This window comes from Caretta caretta, chromosome 12 (genome assembly GCF_965140235.1).
Source record: "Caretta caretta isolate rCarCar2 chromosome 12, rCarCar1.hap1, whole genome shotgun sequence".
NCBI classification, from domain to species: domain Eukaryota; kingdom Metazoa; phylum Chordata; order Testudines; family Cheloniidae; genus Caretta; species Caretta caretta.
This window is the reverse complement of record NC_134217.1, coordinates 9,394,952-9,420,123: the sequence shown is the minus strand read 5'-3', so window position 1 is coordinate 9,420,123 and position 25,172 is coordinate 9,394,952. Positions and strand designations below refer to the sequence as shown.

General features: G+C 38.2%; 1 protein-coding gene across 2 annotated transcripts in view; it reads right to left on the bottom strand.

The window, feature by feature from the left end:
- Nucleotides 1-266: 266 nt before the first annotated feature.
- CBFB (core-binding factor subunit beta) overlaps nucleotides 267-25,172 on the bottom strand; it is a 62,778-nt gene continuing 37,872 nt past the window's right edge. The window contains exons 5-6 of one of the 2 annotated variants that reach the window (XM_048816725.2): nucleotides 20,360-20,486; nucleotides 267-2,536 (exon numbers count right to left, since the gene is read on the bottom strand). In XM_048816725.2, the coding sequence (XP_048672682.1) occupies nucleotides 2,517-2,536; nucleotides 20,360-20,486 (147 nt within the window). In that variant the 3' untranslated portion in view covers nucleotides 267-2,516. The remainder of the gene's footprint in view (nucleotides 2,537-20,359; nucleotides 20,487-25,172) is intronic. The other variant, XM_048816724.2, reaches the window with a different exon arrangement.

Below are 25,172 nucleotides of genomic sequence, written 5' to 3'. Positions count from 1 at the left end.
ATGCAAAAAAACCCTTTCAAGAAAAGTCAGTCAAATTTTCAACCTTGACAGTGTCCCCTTACAATAATGGTAAGTACTTTGGGAATCTTTAATATTTGTGGAATATCAATACTAAAAGGGGATGTTAGGATGAGAGGAAATGACCACTGGATGTCACTGTTGCTTTTAAAATGGACAGTAAGTTTGGAAATGACAAATGACAGCAATTTGGAAACAAACCTGTTAGCGATGATCACTAAAATGGTCAGAAATAAAACTGATAGCCATTTGTTTTCACTACACAGAAGTTTATTATGAAAGTTAAACATACAACACAAAAGGTAGCAAAAGCAATCCTGTAGCTTAAGGCAACTCTTAAAGGAGACGAATTCAAGAAAGGATGATGCAACTTCTGTTTAAATAGAAATTATGAAAAATATCAAATTGCATCAATAACTTAAAACGTACTTTAAAAAGTCTGCACTAACCAGCAGAGGGTAAGGGTTTCTGATCTTAATGCCAGCATTAAGATATAGTAAGCAGCACAATGCTAAATGATGATAGGGAAAGTTCAGTATTTACACAAAGATAGTAATGTTTATATCTGATAGTATAATTTCCCATGTACTTATGGTTTGGAACCATGATCTGAAACCATTAGGAAAATTATGTAAAATAAATCTTCATACTATTCCATTGAAAATACAGGGGATGCAGAGAGGATCCAGGACGAGAACAATGGGTACCTTAAATATCACATTACAGAAGCTTTTTAGAAAAAAAATGCTTCTTCAGGGAAGGGGAGAGGGAAAATAATATGAACCACAAAGAATGTGAAACCTTCTCTGTCAGATTAGCCAAATTTAAATGTATGTATCAATATCAAAGTATTTCCATTTTTTGATGTTGTCACAGCAGTTACAGACAACTGTTTTAGCGAACTGTTAAATATTCATGGTATTAATGTACAAGAAGTCCCAGTCACATTTCCATTATTTGTTTATACTTTTGCAAGACCTCATATAATTTCAATTCAAATGTTTTGCCATCAGTAAGGGTACCATATAAAAATAAATGTTTAATGATCCTAATCATACACAATTTCAGTTCATTTTCAAAATTTATCATGAAACCATAATTTTTTCTTTAAAATAAGTGGTCTAGCTTCAGCATTTTAATATTAAAGATTATTTCAAACAACAAAAAATTAATTAAGCTATACAGAAAGCATCAGCTTCAAACAATGCCAAATGACACTGCCGTTTCCAGTTTTTTCTTTAAAGTAATGGATGTTGATGGAAAATTGGGAATAAGCCTGTTTACAAAAATTATTCACACAAATGAATCCATCCCAAATCTTACCCTGTTGGAAAATGCCATATATACTGTAAATTAGTTTTATATGTAGACGATTTAATAAAAGAAAGTGTCCTATGGACAGTATGAGAGATTCTACACAACCCCAAATCTCTCCTTTCATCATTCAGCATAAATTTACAAAAAGCATAAGATATAAAATACACTTAAAGCAGATATCTTGGACATGATTTTTAATACAATATCACCATTGCAGCTGATCACCTTTGTCCCCAGTTTAACATGCTGTCAAATGTAATCGTGAAGTTGCAATATCCCTTTCCAGAACTATTTAAAAAAATCCCTGAATAAAACAGAAGCCAGCCTGCAACTTCCTAGGAGTCTCAGTAGGTACTATATACAGGGCTATATTTACCACCCAAACTCATTTAGTACAGAATAGAAGCTAGGTTAGATCCTGGGGCAGAATGCAGTGACATCAAAAATATTTTAAAAACATTTTATTGTAAGAAATGGAACCAATGAATTGCTAGCAGTTAAAAGGATATTGCAACTTTAACAATCAAACATGCATGTTAGAAAGTTGATTGACAGCTCTGTGCTATTGGGTTTAGCTTGTAAATAATGCAAAAAATGTCAGAAGTCTTTAAAATGTCTTGCAAATTTTGAAGATAAAGAAAATTGCAAAAAAGACAAGAATGCATATCTAAAATAGAGCAGGAGCACAATAATGACAACCAAAACTTCCAAAGCCCATATAAAAAAAATTAAGCTCGGAAAGCCTTAGCTTCCAGCAATTTTCCAAAAACAAAAAAAATTGTAATCTGCAATGTCTTGACCTATTTTTAGGTGACAATTTTTTTTATTAGAGTTGAGGAAAATGGTTTATAGCTGCTTAAGTTTCCATTTCACTAAAATAGTGCCAACAAAAATAAGCTTGCATAGAAAAACAATCTCAAATTGCCACTGGCTACATGCTTACAATAGGAAATGCAGATATTGTAACATAAACATAGTGCAAACCATGGCAGTTCATGCTGGTTGTGACTGCCGCAGGTCAGGAAATAGACCATAGTAACCCAGTTATCACAGTTTCTGGTCTTTTATTTAATCTTTTGCCAAGTATAAGCAATGCATATGTGCAGACCCATGGCACGTCTGCTGCTGCTGTTGATTAACGCAGTTTGAGGTCATCACCACTTCCTAAGTTAGATCCAGGACTAGGGTCTTGTCTTCTTGCCTGTATTAATAAATATATGTTCAAAGTTAAAGGTATGGTTTGGAAATATCAGTTTAGTTGATTTTTTAAATGCATTAATTACAAGCTTATGACCACAAATAATTCCATGACACAAAATTTACACTTCAAATGGTTAAATACATACTATAAATACAAAAATACCATCAATACCCCCTACTTAATCATCCACCTTCATGCAAAAACTTTAGTAAAAGCAAGACTTCACACAATCCTTTGAAGGTCTGGTTCTGGTTTTGATGGACCAGCAGAGGAAGAACACCCTGGAGTAGAAAACCCTACGCTGAAAATGCTGTGTCACAAGTTCCTGATGTTCAAATCTAAGGACTGTTAAATTACTACTTAATTTATTTCAACAGATGGGAGAGGTCAGAGGTAGCAGAGTGGCTACTAAATATAGTACAGACTCCAACCATCTAAGGCTTCACAGATCAAATTCAACACCTTGCACTGTTCTTAGAAGGCAACTAGAGGACAGTGAAGTCTACGGAGGATAGGTACAATAGACTGGCACTAAGTAGGCAAATGGCAGCATTCTGTCAAAAAATGAAGTCTCTAGATGTCTTCCAGTGCAGCCCTATGGACAGCATGTTGCACGAATACAATCTGGAGCTAACAAAGGCATGGATAAGTATGGTTAAGTCTGCGTCCGAGGACAGACCTTTATGTAGTCTCTTTGAAGCCAAAAAGTTGCATGCCTCATTTGAAAAAAGGATGGAAACATTCCTTTAATTGGAGGTGCAGATATCAGCCCCGCTGTTTCCTGCAAATTCATCCCCTACTCACCAGCATCACCACCCTCTTGTCTGACTTGAGCTTCTGCTGACCTTTTTATCCATGCTTTAACTGAGGTCAACCATTCGGAAAACCAAGTGACTGCATTGTCTTGATCAGACAATAATGCAGAGCTGAATGCCAGCCACACAATGGTGACAATGCAGCCCACCCATCTCACAATCTCCCCTACCACCCACATACAAAAACTGAACCAAAGTGAGGCTAGAAGCCTGCAAAAATGCTTGCTGGGGGCAATGAGAAACTGCCCATCACCAGCCTCTGGAATCTCTCTGACAGGAAGGAATAAGAGTCACTGAAGCACAGTCTGTCCACTCCTGCTAGATACCATGTGAAAAATCTCCATAACCTCAGAATCAGTATTATGGTCAAAGGCTGATGACAGCTCCAGGAGACTCATCATGGATACATGACCTCTGTCTGTACCACAAATTTTCCGTGACAAAAATCTAGATCCTCAGTTTGGCACGTCCACGTCTGCTGGGGTTCTACATCTCAACTGGACAAGCAGCCTGGAGACAACAGTCAAATCATGACAAGAATTTGGTCTTCACTCTCCCAGTATCCAAACTTAACATTTCGTTTAAGATCTGTAGTACATCCATCCACCTGTACACTGAGTTCTCTTTTACCTGGAATAACAACCATGAAACTATAGTATTTCAGACCACTCTGTAAGAGCTTCATGTACTCAGAACTTTAAGTCAATCAGGACAATACATCTCAGTGACTCCAACGCCAGGCCAGAGAAGAAAGCTGTTAACTTGGGCCTCAATCCTGCAAATACATACTTGCTTGACTTTATGCATAAGTAGTCCTATTCAAGTCAGTGGGACTATTCACATGTGTAAAATTAAACATTTGTAAGCATTTGCAGGACCTTAGATGGGATGTCTACTGTATAACAGGGCAGCTTTACACACAAGCATTAATCCCAAATAAATCCTCTCCTGAAATTTATTAATATGATAGATATTAACTATAATCCTGTTTTGGAGTGAAGAATTTACACCCACCCACCCACGAAATATAAATAAATCCATTAAAACTGTATCAGATTTTCTGCTACTTAAGTCATGAGTAATAATACCAAAATTTGAGACAGAGATCCAGTAAAAACATCTAACAGTGCATAAGATGTATTTTCTTGTTCTATGACAGAAACAGGCCACATTTTTAATGTCAATGCTTCTAAAAATGCAAGAAATGAATCTCTCTAAATATTTGAGTTAATCACAATACCAACTCCATCAGGATCAAGACTAAGATGTTGTCATTTTCATAAACACAAGTGTCCAAAATCAAGGAATTTCTAAACTGACAATTAAAAAATATAAATCTGAAAGTGGAGAGTTAAGTTCTCTAACCTTAGTTCTCTTCTCAAGTATATCCCCACCCTGTCTACTCTCTTAATGACAAGTATCACAGCAAGCCTACATGTAAGCCCTGGAAATCTTACCATTTGTCCTGGAACACTGATAGTTGAGGACAAATTAAATCCCATATATTTTAGTGTTTCCGCTGCAGCTATATGGCCATTTGAATTCCTCATCCACCATGGATTTATGCAGCAAAGCATACATCGCCTAAACACAAAATTTTTAATGGCTGCTACTACAAGGAGCTCAACTCCTGTGGCTAGTAAAGTGTTAAAAAGTTATGGTTCCTTTTTCACCTCAGCTGACACCACCATCGTTCAGGCCCAGGATCTGGTAGGTTTTTTTGACTGCTCCCTCTTCACCCATCCAGGCCATATTCAAACACTACCACTATTTCTTCCTGAACATCTCTAAGATCTGTCATTTCCCCTCTGTCTCTATAGCCAGCTCTTGAGTTCAGGACCTCACTAGCTATTGTCTAGACTACCATTCCTCTCTGACCTCCCAAACAAACAAATTGACACCCTTCAGTACATACAAAATGCTGTTTCGAAACTCCTCTCTCTTGTGCAGTGACTTGTTCATGTAACTCCCTTTTTTGGATGGGAAGCTAATAGCGGGATTCATATTCTATCAAATTTAAACTTCTTGTCAGACCACCTTCAAAGCTCTCTCTATAACTGACCCTCCTAACTTATCCCCACTTGTCAAGTTTCACATTGCCCTCTGCACCTTATGCTATGCCAATGTTCTCAACCTCATCCACCCATCTGTCAATCTCTCAATCACTTCTGGGCCTTCTTCCATGCAGCCCCATATGAACAGTACAACTCCCTGAGTTTGGGACACAAGGCCCCTATTCCATCCACATTTAAATCCCCATTAGGATATGTCTTGTACTCATGGACGGTGGGTCACATAGGCTGGGGGAGGCTTTGCCTGCCCAAACAACCAGATGTTACCCCGTAACCTGCTGTGACTGCTCCCTGCAGCAGCGTGTGGCTCCAGTCCTCCGGCTCCAGAACCCCAGTGCTCTGCTGGGACTAGGGCCTCGCATCTTCCTGTGCTCATGAGCTGGGAAGGCTATGGCTGCTGCACACCTGCCCCCGCAGGCTGGGGCCACGCGCTGCCCTCCCTCCTGCGCTTCAGGGGCCATGCACTGCCCACCCTCCCAGCACTCCTTTGGAGCTGGGGGGCTATCTGGGGGACTGGGCCAGTGGTTGCGGGCAGCACTGGCGGGGGGCCTTGGGCAGAAGGGGTGGGGCTGGTGGGCTAGCCCATGCGTGTACTGCAATTAGACACCCACATCTGGCCTGCGCCAGCTGACTTGACTCACAGGTCTTAGGCTGCAGGGCTGTTTAATTATGGTGTAGACGTTCCGCCTGAGCTGTGGGATCCTCCCACCTTGCAGGGTCCTAGAGCCTGGGCTCCAACCCACGCCTGGATGTCTCCACCACACTTAAACCAGCCCTGCAGCCCAAGCCAGCTGGCCTGGGCCAGCTGCAGGTTTTTAATTGAAATGTCGACATACCCTTAAAGACCCATTTTTGCCATGTTACTTATAATGAATCAAGCAGACTTGTATATAATTTGCCTATTATTTCCCTTACCATGCCTTGTTTCTACTTGCTTGTGCTTAGACTGAGCTCCTCTGAGCAGGAACCATCCTTCATAACTGTTTGGAAATCACTTAGAGTGTAATGAGCGGTACCACAAACAGTATTTTCTTCTTTGCATCTGAATAAAAAGTCTCGATTTAACATCCAGTGATAGAGGCACAGGACAAATCTAGTTAAGGGATTTTTTTTGTTCAAGATCTACATAAAATGATCATGTTTATTCCCTATAGGCATTTCATTAGACTAATTCGAGTTTAAACTAGTCTAAAAGGGTTTACTTTTGCCTCCGGTTCTGCTAATTTGAAGACATGGAGGAAACATTACTGACTTCCTATTTAAGAGTGCCAAAGGTGTTAACAGCTGCGGCCAACTTGACAAGATTGGAAGAACATATTACAAACTGTGCCTTTAATAAATATCAAAGCCTCTTTAAGCAGGATTTTTTTATTCCTTTCGAAGTGATAGTCTAATTTACCCCACGATTTTCTAATTGTACAAGAAAGTTTAACTCAGCAAGCTCTTCTAAAAGGTTTTTTTTCTTGTTCAATATACGAAAAGATTTTTTAAAAATTAGATCTTATATTTTTCTGATGTCAAGGAAATGTTTCACAATTTTATTTTTTTCCATTTTAAGTATTCTAATATCTTGATATATTTCTTTATTTTATATTTGTACAGTGCATAGCACAATCAGGTATTATTCCAGGCACTAATGCAAATAATATTGCAGACCATACTTTCAGCTGGTATAAATTAGCATAGTTCCAATGAAGTCAATGGAGCTACAATGATTTACACCAGTTGAGGATCTGGCCCTTTCTTTTTTTTTTGTGTGGTTAGTCTTACCACCTCTGGCCTCATTCCTCTTTGCTGTAATGTTGACATCAGTTATTTAAGTAATGATTAAGGCCCTGCTTGAATTGCTGGATGATTGTCAAATAATTGCAGCTGAGTTACAGACAAGAAGTGAAAAATGGTGGAAAAGTAATCATGGACCTTTATTATTTGCGGTAATTTGGAAAACCTGTCCTCAATGTCAGCCACCCAGGGTGGCCGATGGCCCCTGCTGTCAGGCACCCAGATGACAAAATTGTGGTGAATGCCTAATATTGTGGGATCTGCAATTTCTGCAATATTGCAAATTAAGTAGAGCCTTAGTAATGATCTAATTTACAAGTCAACACTTAATGCAAATATTGTAATTGAAGTGTGGTTCCAGAACGGTGACTAAAAATTACATCATTACTGTACTTATTTGTTCCTTGTATTTCTTTTGAGTCCTACTTTTTGAATTTATTTAGAGAGAGGAAGTTTTCCCATCATTACTGCAGTTAACCTACTTGTAGAACATGCAACTTGTTCTCAGCTAACTCCAAGTATTAATCTCAACTTGTTTAACACATATGCTCAACTCTATTCCCTCCTAACCCCAGACCTTTTTTGCTCTCTCATTGCTTCCTCTCCCTTACTCTGAAACCATCCTCTCACCTGACTCCTTTATCTCTGCCTTCAAGTACAATATGTTACCTCATTTTAAAAAAACCAAAACCAACCCAACCTCAACGGAATAGCCTCTTTTCTATTTTCATCCTTTATTTATTTGCCAGTTTTAAACAGTCAAGTAATCCACTCCTTAATCTTGGGCTTTTGTGACACTGCATGTTCTCCTCCTCCACAAGCATACCTCAGAGTACTCTGTTCTCTCCCTCACACATGTCCTTGTCTTTCCATGCCCCTGCCTCAGCTAAATTGATGACTCTCAAATTTACTTCTCTTTAACTTCCACTCTGTTCAGTCTTGCACCTCCAACTGTCTTTCCGACATGGTTTGCTGGATATCCTATTATTAGCTCAAGCTAAGTATGGGAAAAGTTGAACGCTTTCCTAACCAAACCATCTACTCTCTCCTATTGTGAACTCTACCTTTTCGCCTGTTATGGAAACTTGTGACTTGTATTCAACTTCTTCCATATTATCTGACTGTAGCTAAATTCTGACTATTCTTCCTTCCACTACAATTACTCTAAAAATTAATTTTCTCTTTACTACTCCCACAACAAAAACCTTTGTCCATTTGTGGTCATCTGATTTCTTTTGCAACTTCCTCTCTGGTCATGCAGCATCTCATACCTTTTCATTCAGTATGGACTGCAACTGCTAAGATCTTACTTCTTCAATGTTCTGATCATATCACTGAGCTCTTAGATTCCTTCCAAAGATGACTTCTCATCTTCTGCATCCAAGCTTCAGTTCCTCGTTTTCACCTTCAAGGCTCCGCACAATTCAGCTCCTGTCTACATCTCATTTACTCCTATTATCTATACTCTTTCCAAGCTCCCCACATAAGTGCCCTTATCACCTTTCTTCCATGAAGATCCTTATGCTTGAAAGTCCCTCCACAGCTGGTCCTCCAAATAGTCATCCTCTCAAGTCTTCCTTAAAAATACTTCTTCTATTAAGCCAATCAGAAATAATCAAATAATTGTGCTAAAAATCAGACCTAATTTGAGACCAAAGTTTCATCTAGTGATCTGATGCATTTGTGTGTCCAAACATTATTGTCCAATTTGGATTATAAGCCCTTTGGGGCATGGACTGGGTCTTCCTTTATTATACCATTTACACACTGGTGATACTCAGAGCAAGTTGTATTCCTTTCTGCCTGCCTCTCAGCTGAAAATTGACAATTCCAGCTCCCATCATTGTAATGTATACAAAGCCTGATTTTTCAGAAAGCTTTCTGTGTGCAGACAATTGAATTAAAAAAGGAAATAGTCTATTAATCACATGCAGCACTAAAGCTCTTAAATGCTAGTGGGCATCTGTCCCTTGCACCCAAGGAAGTCTTTTGTAAACTGCCTGCCTCCTTTATATAACGACAGATAATTTAGAGACTTTGTTTAAATCACTATTTTCACATTAATTCATTAACCTTTTTACAGTGTTAATGACGGTACAACCTGAACTATTCAATTCTAATGAGGCTGCAGTACAATTTTCTTCCAACAAAAGGAGAATTGTGATGCATAGTTATTTCCTACTACAAAACATATTTTGTAATTTTGAAAAGCATACCCAAACTATCACTGAGACTAGTTAGCAAAAGGTTAACCTTATTTATTTTTTTGCTTACATTATTGCTTCTAGTTTCAAGAGTCTCCTGCTATTTGGAAAGAAGTGGAATGCTATCTACATTTACGATTTTGCTGATTGTCTCAATTCAAAACCTTAGATAAATGTAGTTACTAAATTTACTTTCAGTGCATGTTTTCACATCTAATGGTAAAAACAGCAAATCACTTGACAGCATACTTCTGCTTTAAAAAAGTTTATTTTCATAAAAAAAATGTCCACAGTAGTTTTACTGTCAAATCTCAATGAAGACTCAAAAGTACAAGCATATGGTTACATTTATAATTTTCCTTATGTGGCCTTTTCTTTTAAATTTATGGAAGTACCCACATGATTTATGACATCATAGCTAGTTGTAAGTTTTTGCACAAGCCACTGTGAAACAACCACCAGCTCTGCTCTTTCAAATAATGTGAAAGGAATGACGAATTATGCTCAAGTGTACTGAAAAGTATTCATTACAGTATCTTATTATTGTACCAGTAAATATTGACAAAGACGTAATTTTGCATTTCAACGAGTGGGGATTTACACAGACAATTCTGACAGTGAAATGACAGCTCAACCGAACTGAGTCATCCCCATTTATTTGTACTGACCAGTACATGTATAAATGTATGAAACATGTACATGTTCTATCAATCACCGTTCTGCCAAACCATGTAGGCCACCGTATATAATTAATACATAACAACAAGATAGTTCTTTAGATCCCAGGAATACGAAGGAACCTATATATTATATATAAATGTATGTGTGTGTGTGTGTGTGTGTGTGTGTGTGTATCTATCTATCTCTAAATACAAACACACGTAATAAATTAAACACTTCCTCACTAAAACTTAGTCACTTCTCAGGTGGAGAGTAGAAACCAAGCAATGTGCAGGTGGCAAGAACACTGCATAATACTGGGCAAAAGTATGGACATTTTTGGCCATAGCCATGGGCTAATCTACAACTTTTATGGGATCTTTAGTATTGACACAGGACAGAACCTCAGTTTTCAGTAAGGCTGTATCTGGAAAACCTCCACACAGTATAATACCAGGAATTCAATTTATCCACCACAGAAACATAAAAAGCGTAAGTCAACTTTGCCAGGTTTAAAACTTATGATTCAAAGAATGCTCTGTATTTTAAACCTGATGCTTCTATACCAATAAGCAATTTCCTATGGAACTGGTGTAATAATTAGCCATAAGATGCTTATTTCAAAAATTAAAGAAAATACTAAAAAGTCACACACATGCAACTCTGTCATTAAATTTTGTGCTATGAGTTTCTGAACATTGAGGGAGACTCATTTAAACAAAAAACTGCATCTGCCTTTTTCAATTTAGAAACAAAATATTTTTTCAATGAATCACACACCAAATTTGAGGGAAAAAAATCATCATCTTACTACTGCATACTCCACTTTTCAGCAGGATGCTGAAGTTAAATTTGAATGAGAGATTATTTGAAAATCCTAGGTTTGATGCTCAGGGAATTGCTTAACAATCAATATAAATGTATTACAAGAGTTTGGTACTTTTCACTACGAACAGATGAACGACAATTATTCAAAGTGATAAAATAGAAATTACCTTGGCATAAACATTTGGTTATGAGAAGAGCTTGTATTTTACCAATTTGTCGACTTTGCAAAAATATAGACAGAACCCAGCGTACTGATGTTTCTTAAATCTAATGTTTTATGATTAACAGTGACAGTTTCATTCTAAATATCCTGAAATAGAACAGTTAATACTGTGGAAACACAGGGAGTTTCTAACACCCAAGAAACTTCACTCAACTTTCAGCACATGAAACCATGTAACTCTTTTGCAATATGGAAGGAATTATAACTGGCAACAAGCCAACTAAAATCTCTAAAGAAAGTAGGAGATGGTATGATGACTGAAAGAAATGCAGGAACCTATTTGGCAGAAGACGTTTGAAATCCTCCTCATGACATGTTAGTCTAGACTGTTATTTATACTGAACTGGTCTAGACGCAGAAAAGAAAAGGAAAAAGAGAAAAAGAAAAGGTGTGTGTGGGGGGGAGAAAGAAGAGTAGAGAATGTACTATGATCAAGTCCTACAAAGAGACTTTAAAGCCGAAATAATCGCCATTGTTCTCAAAGAACAACAAAAGAAAGGGTGTTTGGAGCCAATTTTGCTGCTATGCTCATCTGCACACTCACTTTGGACAGCTGTGTCAGAACTTCACTCCAGTATAAGTATAGGTCAATGGATAATGGCAAAGGTAGTAGGCTAGTACAGAATACATTTTATTTTTCATTAATTTGTTACTTAAAAACAAAAACTGTGGCTGACTCAAAAGCAACTACTCTTTAGTTAGATTGTAAGCAAAGACCATCTTTTTGTTCTATGTTTGTAGAATGTCTAATACAGTGGGGTCCTGGTTTGTACCTTGGGTTCCTAACTGCTAGCACAATACAAATAATTAATAATCTAAACTGTACATATAACTAATCTATGTAACCATGCATTATCGCTGTTACCTTATCCCCCCTCCCCCATTCTTCCATTCGTAATACCTCTTTATGGGGTCTCGTTTTAGGCCCTGATTCCGCAATAAGCTCTGTGTGAGAACTGGGCTCATTGCAGGATTAGGGCCTTAGACTGTGAGCTCTGCAGGACAGGGACTGTCAGATGTTAATGTCCCTGATTATCACCCATAAATCCATGCAGAGAGAACCTTATACACACAAGCCTCCCGTCTCTTTGGCACTGTGACCTCACTTCCACCTTGGAGCTTACAGAAGCATCTCTATTGATTCAGAGATTCTTTGAGAAAGAGCCGGGAGAGGGGTATGAACAACTCTCCCTTTAGAGCACTGGAGTTGTCCAGAAAAGACACTACAGCCCCAAGCTGCTGCCCCTATCTAGAGACCCTGGAGGCAGCTATAGGTAAAGGGATCCAAAAGCACATGGATACCTTGCTGAGGATTAGATTTGGGGGGGAGGCAGGGAGGGGAAGGTAGAGGACTTCTATGAAGATGGCCCTGTCTTGTCAGGAACCACTGGGCATTAGCTAGGTTTAGGGGCAGAGAGAGGACAACGATGACAACAGAACACTCCACTCTCCACACACAAGATGGAATCGCGTGCATGTGGGGCAGAGGGGAAGACAATAATCTCAGAGGGAATTTTAGATGACTGTCCAACCCCAGAGTCCTCCCTATGTTCTTCTGGTTAAGGAGATGATCTGGCTAACTAAAGTACTAACACAATGGGGTGAGAAAGAATGTGCAACAGCAAAGGACAATTTTAGAGTCCATAAAATTTTCCCTCAACAGCATTGTGTTTAGTAACTACAAATTACTTTGCTTACAATTTCCCTTCTTCTTAGCCAATGGCACAAAGTTACTGGAAAATTGGTAGACACTGTTAATTAGGTATTTTCCTGGTGCAGAGGAACCCCTGGGTGGGATAAAGCTAGAATAACCTGCCCTAGTCCACCCTACTTTTCACCACCCGAGGACATGTCAGGGCTGTAGATCAGCAATCCTTTGGCTGCCAGAACAAACCCTTGGGAGTCATGACAACCAGCTACAAATTTGCTCCAACTTGCACTGGAGGCTAAAGCAGTCCCTGGAAGGTCCCATGACTACGTGTGGATAGATAAAATGTATATAGGGGCACCATTACCTAAGTTTAAAGGTCAATTAAGACCAAATATTTGAAAGTTATACCTCACTCATTCAGCTATCAAGTCCAGAGTTTAGGATTCCTTGTTTGTACACCTCATTTGGTGCATGAAAGCTCATCAATAGCTGCCGGGAGCAAAAATTCTAAGTGCAGACCTGTCAGGTAATTAAGTTGGGACCTAATTTTAAATAATAGTCTTAGAATACACCATTTAAGTAAATTAGAAGTATGGTGTTATGGATCTGACATTTTGCTGACATATTGTCTGCCTTGTTTATTTATACAGTAAGCTCTTCAAGGCAGAGACCAGTTTATTTATTTTGACAGCACCCAGAACAATGGGGGGCCCTGATACTGACTGAGCTTTTGGGTTCTCATAACAAATATTAATAATCATGGGTATGAATTTAGGCCAATTTTTCAAAGTAGAAGCCTAAAGGTAGGCTTCTAAGTCCATATGTTGGATCTTAAATAGGTAGTTTGATTCTCCAAAGTGCTGAACACTGTGACAGACCCAGACCAGTGAGGTACAGGAGTCTGGTAGAAGGCAAATATATTGGCCACTAGATGAACAGTTTTCTGTTCCGAAAGCAGAGCAGGGGCTGCCCTAGAGCAATCAGGAACCTGCCAGAACCAATTAAGACAGGCAAGCTAATCAAGACACCTGGAGCCAATTAAGAACTTTCTAGATTCAATTATGGCAGACAGGCTAATCAGGACACCTGGTTTAAAAAGGACTTCCCATCAGTGGCGCACCAGGAGCAGGGAGTGAGAAGGAGTGCTGCTGGAGGAGTGAAGAGTTCAAGCGTGATCAGGTTTCAGGAGGAAGATCCTGCAGTGAGAATAAAGAAGGTGCTGGGGGGGAAGGCAATGGGGAAGTAGCCCAGAGAGTTGTAGCTGTCACACAGCTGATACAGGGAACATTGTGGACAGCTGCTATCCACAGGGCCCTGGGCTGAAACCCGGTGTAGAGGGTGGGCCCGGGTTCCTGCCCATCCCCCCAACTCCTGATTGGATATGGAAGAGTTAACCCAGTCTGTGAGAAGCGCCAGAAGGGACGGTCTAAATTGGAAAGGGACCTGCCCTGTCCCCGACCCACTAGGTGGGACACAGAGACTGCGGGTATTGTTCTCCGTTTCCCCCAGGCTGGCCAGCGATGAGGTTAGCTGAGTGGATGGCAGGTTTGAACCACTAGCAAGAGCGGCCCAACGGAGGGCTGCCATGAACCTCTGAGGCAAGCAAATCTGCCAATAAGCACAGGACCCACCGAGGCAGAGGAGGAACTTTGTCACAACACCCACTGACTTCAATAGGAGCTACTGGGTTGAATACTTTTGAAACTTTTGTGGACCTTTCCTTTAGGGTCCTATTTTGGAAAATCATGGCCTTAGGTATCAATACTTTGATTGCTGACAAGAACATATACAGTATTCATTTAAACAGAAATGAAGCTACACATAGTATTTACCACTGATGACCAGTAACAACAACAAAAAAAATTTAGTTTTTTAGCTGGTTACATTTATTAGGTCATATGACCTCAAATATCTCCATATTTAAAGCATACATTTCCCATAGAGAGACCAGAAAATCTAAAACAGGATGAATCAAGAAATGGTCACAGAAGTCTCTTTCATGGGCAACTGTAATGTGATTCTTAATTGTATTCTGGCAGCTACATACTACGGGGATAAACAGATTAGATATGCTATATTCTTTGGCATCAAATATCTGCATCTATTATTTACTAAATAATAAATGAAAAATCAAGCTACATTATGAACAAGAAAAAACCCTGAACAATGAACGGCAGTTAGTTGCTTTTAGGACCACCTACCTACTGACAAGCTTTTAAAATAATCACTGGGAACATAAAATTTAGCAGCTTTCTTGACAAAGATTATATAAAGCATTTAACATCAACCTCCATCAAGATTCCATTTTGTGTTTCCTGTAAATTCTATTTTCTAAAGACACTGTTTCCTTTACTAAAAGCCCACAAACAGTTCAACTTCTAATAGATTAGTTGGATTTTGTGTTTAAGTGCTGAGTGTAAGAAAGATCTGAAACTGCTCTACTGACTTCAAACACAGACAATACAAGTGAGACTTTCCTTCTGGATATATGCCAAGCTCATCCAGAAGTGTCAATCATATTGCAACTTATCATACATTGGTAATGTGTCTGGTTCAAATGACAAATTGGATCTTTCAAGTCTAATGGAATCCATCACACAGATATAACTGACCTTTTATTATTTTACTGTATTTAACAAATTTCAAACTGAACATAACTTTTAAAAAAAATGTCTGAGATCATAAGATGTGAACATAGTCAAACATTCCAATAATCATTTCGCCATGTTACTGTTCCACAAGACGTTCAAAACAGCTAATTTTAGCCTATAAGTGCTACAAAGTGCATATATTAAAAAAAATACCAATTATTTATGTTCTGTACACAATCAATGCTGAATATAGTACAGAGAAAATCAATTTTGCAAATCAGGAAATACTGTAATATAAGCATCTTCTTTCAGTCAATGAAGGTTAGAAGGGGGCTGAGCAATGGAGAAATACTGACTGAAAGAAATCAATACTAATTATATATTTATAACTGCTATACTAGCCTTTAAACAATACTTCCTCAAAAGAAAACATTTCAGATTTTATCCTAGAAAAGAACACTTTCACATCAATATAAAATCTTAACTATTTTAGATTTAAAAACTTTTCTTTAAAGTTACACTGCCACAAAAACTGACATTTCACTACAGAAAACATGATACTGGGTTGGGTCAATTTTTCAGCATAAGATGCCAAAAAGCTGCAATTTCATGCTACCTTTTAAACAAAGAAACAGCTATTGTGATGGCTCTAGGCAAAAGTACAGATCAGGAATTCACACAATCCAAATTATGAATGTAAATTAACAACAACTCTTGGCCTGATCATGATTTAGAGCTCTTGGGGGGGGGGGGAAGCAGGATCATAGCTGGTAAAGAAGCACATGGCCTCTCCATGGGTGGCCCTTATACATCCCTGGAAACTTTATGGATGGGATCCAGAGCCAAGGTTTTATCCTGTACATGTAGAAGGATTTCCTTCAAAATTTCTGGGATTTCCCCTCCCCCCCAGGGTAAGGGACGAATTAGGAAGAAATCAAAAAGTAATGAACTTTCCTTAAATTGGGAAATTTGGAACTGTGAGGATCACTTACTTATTTAGGAATTACAGAGTAAGTAAAATGGAGAAAAATTTAGTGAGAATGAGCTGTAAGAGAAAAATCCTTGTGGGGGCATTACCAGAGAGGTATGTTGGAAACTAATTTGTCACTGTGTGTGTATCCTAGATTTAAAAACGTGCAAATATTTATCACAGGACACCAAACAGACCGGACTATTTCAGGGAAGAGCAAACCACTCTACTTCTTTCCTTGCAGTGTTACTACAGAGAGAGAACTGCAGTAATATGCAAAATGAACACAAACAAGAAAAAATAAATTTTTAAACCACTGAATTTTTTTTTGCATGAAACATATTCAGAAAGCTTTGCACAACTCAATCTCAAGAAGATTAATCTCAGCAGAACATCTCTGGCCAAGCTTATGCACAACAGAATGGGCTGGGAGAAAATTTTAAAATTTGAGCTTTTGTCATAGAATGTATACAATCCAAGCTTTCAAAAAACTGTTTCCATTATATAAGTAAGTCCCACAATACAAAGCTAACCCTCACAAAAATTATTTGTAGACACCATGAAACAGGAGCATACACTGTAATTTTTCCATTTCACGTTACCCATTCCTTGCTGTAAGACCACCATTTTGGTACCTCCTGTTGCACTAAACAGCCGGCAGAAAGTAGATGATTGCAGCTTTCTGTGACTGAATACAGACCATGTTACTTCCAACATATTCTGACTCCACTAGCCTGGGGTCCTGCAATCATTTCTTCAACAAAGGCAGTCTAGCTGGCACTGTATCAGAAGCTCAGTTAAAATACAAAGTGAAATTTCTACTGAAATAAACTGTATTATGTCCACACAGCATGGGAAGATACTCTTGGAACTACACCTTAACTTCTTCAGGAGCCAGAGCCCTCCAACCCACCTCTCTGGTGTGGAATCAGACTCCTGTGAGAGAGACAGCAGGAGCAGCAAGATCACTTTACAGCTGAGAGCCTCCTGCCAGCTCCAAGACTTCAGCAAAGACTCAATTCAAATAACTGCTGCTTTGTCCAACCACAATGATCGGATCTCTAGTATCTGAAATAATTACCATCCACCTTTGCCTCCAGATCTTTAAATAAATATATTAAAGAACAGTCCTAGCACTGATCCCTGGGTCATCCATATTGAAAACAGACCATGACAGGAAGATACAAACAATCTCAGATACACTGTATAGATCTTCTAAAAAAACTTTTATTATGCCTGTGGGTGTAAACAGATTTTTTTTAAAAAAGCACTGCTTTTCTACTATTTCTATTTTCTACTATTCTACCAAAAGTTTCATTATTAAGCAGCCATTGCAGTCTCTATTTTATGTTTCCGAAAGTATCACTGTGCCTAACCTTATTGTCGTTAAAAAAATAATACCCTCTCTTTATTAACAAAAAATAGTTGAACTGTTATATGCCTAGTATAGGGATCGTTCTTTGGCAATGATCTACCTGTTCGTTATATTTGAAAAATAATCTATGTAGAGACTTTAAGAATAAGCAAACATCTCTACTAAGAAAGAAAGCTGTGTAAATAAAGAACAAAATCTGTGATCATTTTCATATGCTGCCAAGCTCTGGATGACTATTTCCAAAGAGCTGGCGCCTCTCTTTTGGGTAGGAGTGGGTGGAGTATTACAAGATTTCTCTCTCTCAAACTAGAATCTGGTCTCTATTAAAGTTATTTCAACTATAGTACTACAGTCTGAAATTTTCTAATTTTATACAGACATTGTTGCAATCCATAGGAGAACTAACTGATGAGATGTTAAAAAGTCTAGTGGTTCCCAGATTTGCTGATCATGCCATGCTAAGCAGTATAAAAAGTTGAAAGATTTCCAAGTTTTTAATATTAATTAAAAGTGTAGCTTACTCTCAAAAGAAACCAATACTGGTATCGGTGGGGTTCCACCCTTATGGTAATTCAACAACTACAGATTAAATGTGCTCAGTTTCCAAGAAGTCAATTCTAAGATGTTTCTTTTGTCAGCACTGTGAAAACTCAATGAATAAGATGTTTGCAGGCCAAATTATGCTCTTAGTTACACCTCAGAACTCATCCACCATTAGACTTCACTGGGGCTGTACAAGCTTAACAGTAGAATCTCAGTTTTTATGAAAAAGAGTAGCTTTCTAGCCCCTTATGGTTGCAGAGAAAACGTTGAAATTGTGAACCCTAAAGATTCCAGCACCTGAAGGTAAACAAAAAGTACCCAACATTTATTTTATTTTAAATCTCATGACTTAAGCTTATATCACATTTTTTTTGGGGGGGGCGGGGGTGCTAGGGGACTGATTATGCATTTTAAAACATTTGGGGTTGGCAAGACTGCATGGCAGTGCTACAAGTTCCTAGAGTAGAGGAAGCGAAGGCACTCTCCCGTAATTAACCAAGTAAATTGCCTGAGGCCTTTCTAACTAGCTTTTCCTTAGAGACCAGCCCAGCGCAGCTCTTCCACATGCCTTCCACTCTTAGCTTACTGACTTCACCAGTCTCCATAGGCCTGTTCCCCAGCTTGACTTACTTTCTGAACCAAACCTTCCTCTTGGTCTCATTCCCAGATCTTACCTTTTCACTTAGCAAGGAGACAGAGCTCTGCATGACTATGAAGACAAGAGGAGATAAGATAGATTTCTTTCCTGTATCACTCAACCCTAAAGCTTGAGAGAGGACTAGTCATGGTGCCATTATGGGGAGCCGAATAGGCAGCTACAGGTGAAGCAGGGAGTAGGAAGTAAAAACCTTGCATGGCAAAGGAATTCAAACAAACAGTCACCACCTTGGTTCCCTTCTTATACCTTTTGTTGCCTGCAACATCTTCTCTAACTCTCCAACACTTCCCTTATCCACATTAGCAGTCCCCCCCCCCCGGCTTCCCCTTCCTGGCCTCACTGAGCTCCTGCTTTCCACCTTCCCTTCAGGCTTCTTTGTTTCCTCAGGCTCACTGAGTTCCTGCTGTCTTCTCACTGAGAAGAGAAGGAGCTAGGACTAAGAGAAAGGACAGAGCTGGCCAGAGGAGCAAACCCAGTGAGAAAAGATGAAGATGGGGCTCGGGAGCAGGTCCAACAAGAGGGGAAGGTGAGGGTGGAATATGGCCAAGCCACAGGAGAAAGTAGTTAGCAGGGTCTGAATCAGTTCATTGGTATTGCTACCCATAAAGAAAAGGACTGATGGTAACAGGAGCAGCAGCCAGAATTTCCAGGCCTCTCTAGTGTCTGTGAAAGAGACAGAAGGTGGCAGACCCTCATTACCGCTGGCTAAAATGCCCCTTCTTCAGAGCTGCTAGCATTTATTTAATGATTAAAAAAAGTCAGACTTTATGTCATGACTAGGGTCCATTTTGGTCAATTTCACGGTCATAGGATTTTAAAATAGTAAATTTCATGATTTCAGATATTTAAATCTGAAATTTCATGGTGTTCTAACTATAGGGGTTCTGACTCAACTCTGAAGGCAGCAGTGCATAAGTAAGAATGGTGTGGTACCGTATTGCCTTCAGAGTTGGTACAGCAGCTGCCGCTATCCACCCACCCAGGTCTGAAGGCAGTGCAGAACTATGGGTGGCAATATTGCAACATCCCTACAATAACCTTGCAAATCTCTCCCTCACCCCCACGACCCTCTTTTTGTTGGGATCCCCAGTTTGAGAAACGGTGGTCTCCCCCTGTGAAGTCTGTATAGTATAGGGTAAAAGTACAGAAAAAGACCAGATTTCACTGTCCGTGACACATTTTTCAGGACCATGAATTTGGTAGGGCCCTAGTCACGAGTCTGCAACCAGTAATTGGGGCCACCTACAGAGAAAATGGTAACATCAACTTACATTTACACAAATAAAAACATGTTTTCCAAGCACCTTTTCAAGTTTTAATAATGTAAGCAGGAGATTAAATCATGCTTTACTATTTTCTTAACAGCAAAATTAAAACAAACAGGAATTCCCGATCATTGTACATACAGACAAGTTATAGGAAACAATCTAGATTTTTGGTAAAGTACTAACCAGTTACTGACAGCAGCTGTGAAACCCTCACCTCCATTTCCTCCCGATGAGACCTGTCTCTGTCCTCGAATTCACGAGTTCTTCTCCGAGCTTCTTCAAAGGCTTGCTGTGCCAATGCATCCTCCTGCTACCAAACCAGAAGACAAAATTTTTGGCTGACCACAGGGAGTAGGGGAGAAAAATCTGTGTCATCATTAGTAATAGATTCTAGAGGTCAGAAGTCAGAAAGGACAGAACTTGACCTTCAGACTGAAGAATAAATGTGCAGGTTTAGCAGTTAGACAAGATATCCATTCACATGGAAACTGAGCAAATGGGATATGAAATCATCTAGACAAATCTCGAGCTATGCAATGCCTCTTTTAAAAGTCATGTGGCAGATCAGAACTGCTTTTTAAAGAATTAAAAATATTGTTTCAAAGTGGAGTCTGACTAAGTTGCTTAAACCAAGAAGTTAAAGGAAACTTCAAAGCTTATATTATAGAGGCAATATTTTTCATTCTTGATGTTGAAAAATTAAGTAGTTTTGTAAGATAGATGACAGCACTAAACAAACTAATGATAATTGTAAATGAGATAATCAGGTTCTTTACATTCAACTTTTATGCTCGAAAACAAACATAATTTAACAGATTAGCAGTAAAACTCTTCATCACTTTGCATCTAGAGCAACATCTGACCAAAAATGAATATTCACATCCCTTAGTATATCATTTAAAATTCAAAATTGTATACGAAGGTGTAAAAAGCTAGAAAATATTCCTCCCCCAATTTTTGTGTACACAAACATTTACCGATATCAGTGGACTTTCATGTTTTGGGTGAAAAAACCAAAACCAAAAAAACCCCCAAAACAAAAAAACCCACGAGATTTTAGTACTTCTTTACAACAAAAAAGAAGGACAGTAATCTTAATTTGTTTTTATAAAATCTATTCAATATTTTCTATTAAAAATGGTAACATTTTGGATTTAAGTTTTTATGTTCTCTAAGCCAGTATTACCACAATAATAAATCTACATATACCCTTTAAGTAAAGGGACATGTTTAGTCAGTTTAGAAGAATTTGTGCTAATTTAAAATAAAATGGTGAGTTCCTGTTTCTCCCACTGATGCTTCTAAGGATCAGCACGAGATGAGGTGACCATAAAGGTCAACAGTGAAACAGGAAATAAATAAATAAAATTAAAAAAATCTCTTTTCACCATTAACTTTTTTCAGTCACAATAATTATAGATTGCACTAATAACTGTCATATGTTATTTTCAAGTGGGTCTCACTCTTTAAAAAACAGAAATGTTAACCTTGATTTACAGAGGACAAATGTTCCACTCCCAAGAACTCAGATCAGTTTTTATATACCAAGGGATTAAGTGCATTAACTTTTAAATTTAAGAGAACATGTCTCTAGCCTAAGAGAATGTCAAATTGCTTTTCTTGCCTGAGGCACTATCCTACACCCTAAAGCTATTTTGTGAAATGATGCAAGAGTGTCTCTCTTGTGGCCTAACACAGTTTAATACAAACATCTGTCAATCAATACATCTTCATAGCTCAGTCTCCAGAAAGATATATCAAAGGACAATGTTTACAGCTGCCATTAAGATATCATTTTGCCAGTAACTTCTATTTTTAAACGACAAATTTGTCTCCTTTTGGCCATTTTTATATTGGTGTAATATATATCCATTATGGTGGGACAGTGGAAGGGAAAATAGAGTTCATTTCTTTTAATTAAGAAGGACAGAACTAAAAGAGGTGGTCTAGCGGATTACTGAGGACTAAAGAAAAGCTCTCATTTTTTAAATGTAGGCAACCCATGCAGATTCATAATTACCTACTTTACCAATTTTAATGAAAATGGATTTTTTAAAAAAAATAAGAGATCAGCAGTATTTTAAGCTAAGCAAAACCAAGTGGAAAAACAAGTTTTCAAAGATAGCCTAAAAATTTTAAAAATTCAGCTATGCATATGCTGATGCGTGTGTGTATTGATGAAGAGAAGCGCTCCCCCACCCCAAGAGTATCTATGATCCAGAGAACAGCCCAATAATTTTGTCATTTAGTTTCCAATAACAATTTGGTAACCATTTAGATGCAGAAATGTATATACAAGTCTTTTTAAGCATTTGTCTGGACTCAAGGCTGGAAAACACCATAATTCTAAGAAGTTAAGTAATGACAGTTCTGAAAGTCTCCAGGGGAACAAAAGCAATTAACTAACTATTCGATCTTCTCAAGCAGGAACTCTGTTTCAGGTTGGAAGTCAAGGTTTCAAAAGGTGGAAAGTGATCACAAAAAGGTACCTTAAATCTTTTAAGCCATGGGAGGATTTTGTTCAATAAGCAGACTAGAAGATGAATCAGTATAGCTTCTTTAAGTTCTAGCTTCAGCCAGAATATTAAAAAAAACAAACCCTAATAAACCTGGAATAAAACCCAAATTAAGACTTCAGAGGAGGGAGAGAAACAATTTGCTGATGTCCAGACTAGCCATGTATGTTGATGGCTGAAAGGATGGCTCACCAAAGCCTGAGAAAAAAAATGTGAGATTATCATTTTCTTAAATAAAAAAAAAAATTTCTGCTTTCAGGCTACTGCAGCCCATTATGAAGTAAATTAAATGAACATTCATCAAGAACTTTTATAGACAGTGGATTTGAGGTGACAGCTGAAAAAAGTTAACAGTTTCAGCCTGGAGCATTGTACAGTACCAAAAAAATATACCAAACACCTTGTTTTTACAATGAAGACAATGTATCTAGTAACAAAATACTGAAAGTATCAATGAGAAAAGCGTGCAAAAACATTTCTGAGGTGTCACTACAAAAGCATAAGAAGTAATAGAGGTTGTCGTGAATAAACACAGTTCTGCTTTAGTAGGCATTGTAGCTACTTGGTCAGAAAAGTCAGGAGTGAAATAATCTAGATCTACATAGCAAATATCAAGAGATAGAAGGAAAGGATCTAGTGTAGTGCTAATATATCAAAATACACAAGCACTGAAGCACAGACAGATGTGAAACAGAAACAGCAAAAGTCCATGGATTAAAATATGGGAATTTTGGCCCCAGTTCAGCGAAGTACTCAAGCACGAGTAACTAAGCACATGAGTAGGTCCACTGAATTTAATGGGACAATATGCAGGTTAAATTTACATATGTGCCTGATCACCATGCTGAACGGGGCCTTTAATAAGGGTAGTGTGCTACAGACTGCTTAACAATGAGAAGATTGGTACATTACATATCAAACAGCAAAAACATAAAAATACTTCAGTATAATTTTATTTTTAAAATTAATTACCATGGTATCTTTTGAAAAAAGCATATATGAAATTCATTGTCAAAAGACTGATTTAGTAGTAGATAGTTTCTTATTCCAGAAAGGTGGAAGAAAAGAAGATCAATTAGTCTGAATCCAGTATTAACTAAAATAGTGATGAAATCAGAAAATGGGAGAGATTACATTTTTATAAGGTAAACTTTCCAAAAATGGAGGCTATGTAAATTACAAAATTGTTTATATAGTAGCTATGTGTGTAATATGCACAGAGACCACTTAGTCCTCTGAAATTAATCACTTCTGGGGTGAAATATAGCAGCCAGCCATCCTCCATTAACAACATTACACAAGAGTTTCAGAAGTGGAAGTAAATTATGATTTAACCAATTTAAAATTACAAAGGAAAAAGAAATACAGGAAGAGTGTTAAAGAAATAGCCCAGTGGCTTACAGTACTAATACACGTTAAAATACAAGAAAATTAGAATGTGGCTTTTGAGGGGTTGGTAAAACGGAAAGAAGAACTATATTGCTCAAATGGCACACTTTCAGTAATGGGTAATTTGCTTTTAAAAAACAAATTTAACCTCTTCTTTAAATGAAAAACTCAACACAACATAACCATGTACTCATTAATACTAAGATACGGAAGAGAAGAAACTGAAAAGGAAGGTTACTCACCTGTAATTTTGAGTTTGCATAGGTATATACCTATGCAGATCCACACTCTTGGTGTGATGCTTCCACCTCAGCACCCTGAGCTCAGAAACTTCAAGAAAGCACTGACATTAGAGGCTGCATGTACATTCCCTCATGGATTTAAATGTTCAGTGCGGGGATATATTCCAAGACAAAAACATTTGTTAAAATGGCGTTAAGGCTGAGAGTATGTATCAGTAGCTTAAGGGTGAAAACGAAGTGGTATAAACTGAGGAAATTCAGAGTTAAGGCAAGGCTTAAAAGAAATCCAAATTTGTTAGGGTATGCAGACAGACAACGAAGGCACTCAAACAGCCTTAACTCTGGCCCGTAGCAATGGTATGCAACAACAGATGGCGATTCCAGATTATATTGATTTTTAAAAGACACAGTTTTTTCATAGTTTTCCTTTCATGGTATCTCTACAGGACAAGGATAAGTTTGATTGGGCAACTTAATTGCCCATTTCCATATCTTATTTAAATCATAAAGACTAGAAATCCTTTCCCCCCCGCCATGAAAGCGTAGCTTTTATACAATTTGATGGCATCAGTCCCCCATTCGTTCACCCAGGACCGCTTACTCACCACAGGCAGTATTAGTTAATTACCTGGACAAAATAAACTGATAGAGTTAAAGGATGCTCCCAACATCACTACCTACAGCAGAGGGTAGGTAAGGAATCATGGACCTAACACCAAGAGCTCAGAATGCACACAACCCCAAAGTCCATTGCTTTCTAGAAGTGTCTGTGATCATGGTGCCAAGAGCATGCAAAACACCAAGAGTTTGGTGATTTGCAATGGAAATTCTCCCTGCAGTACCATCAAA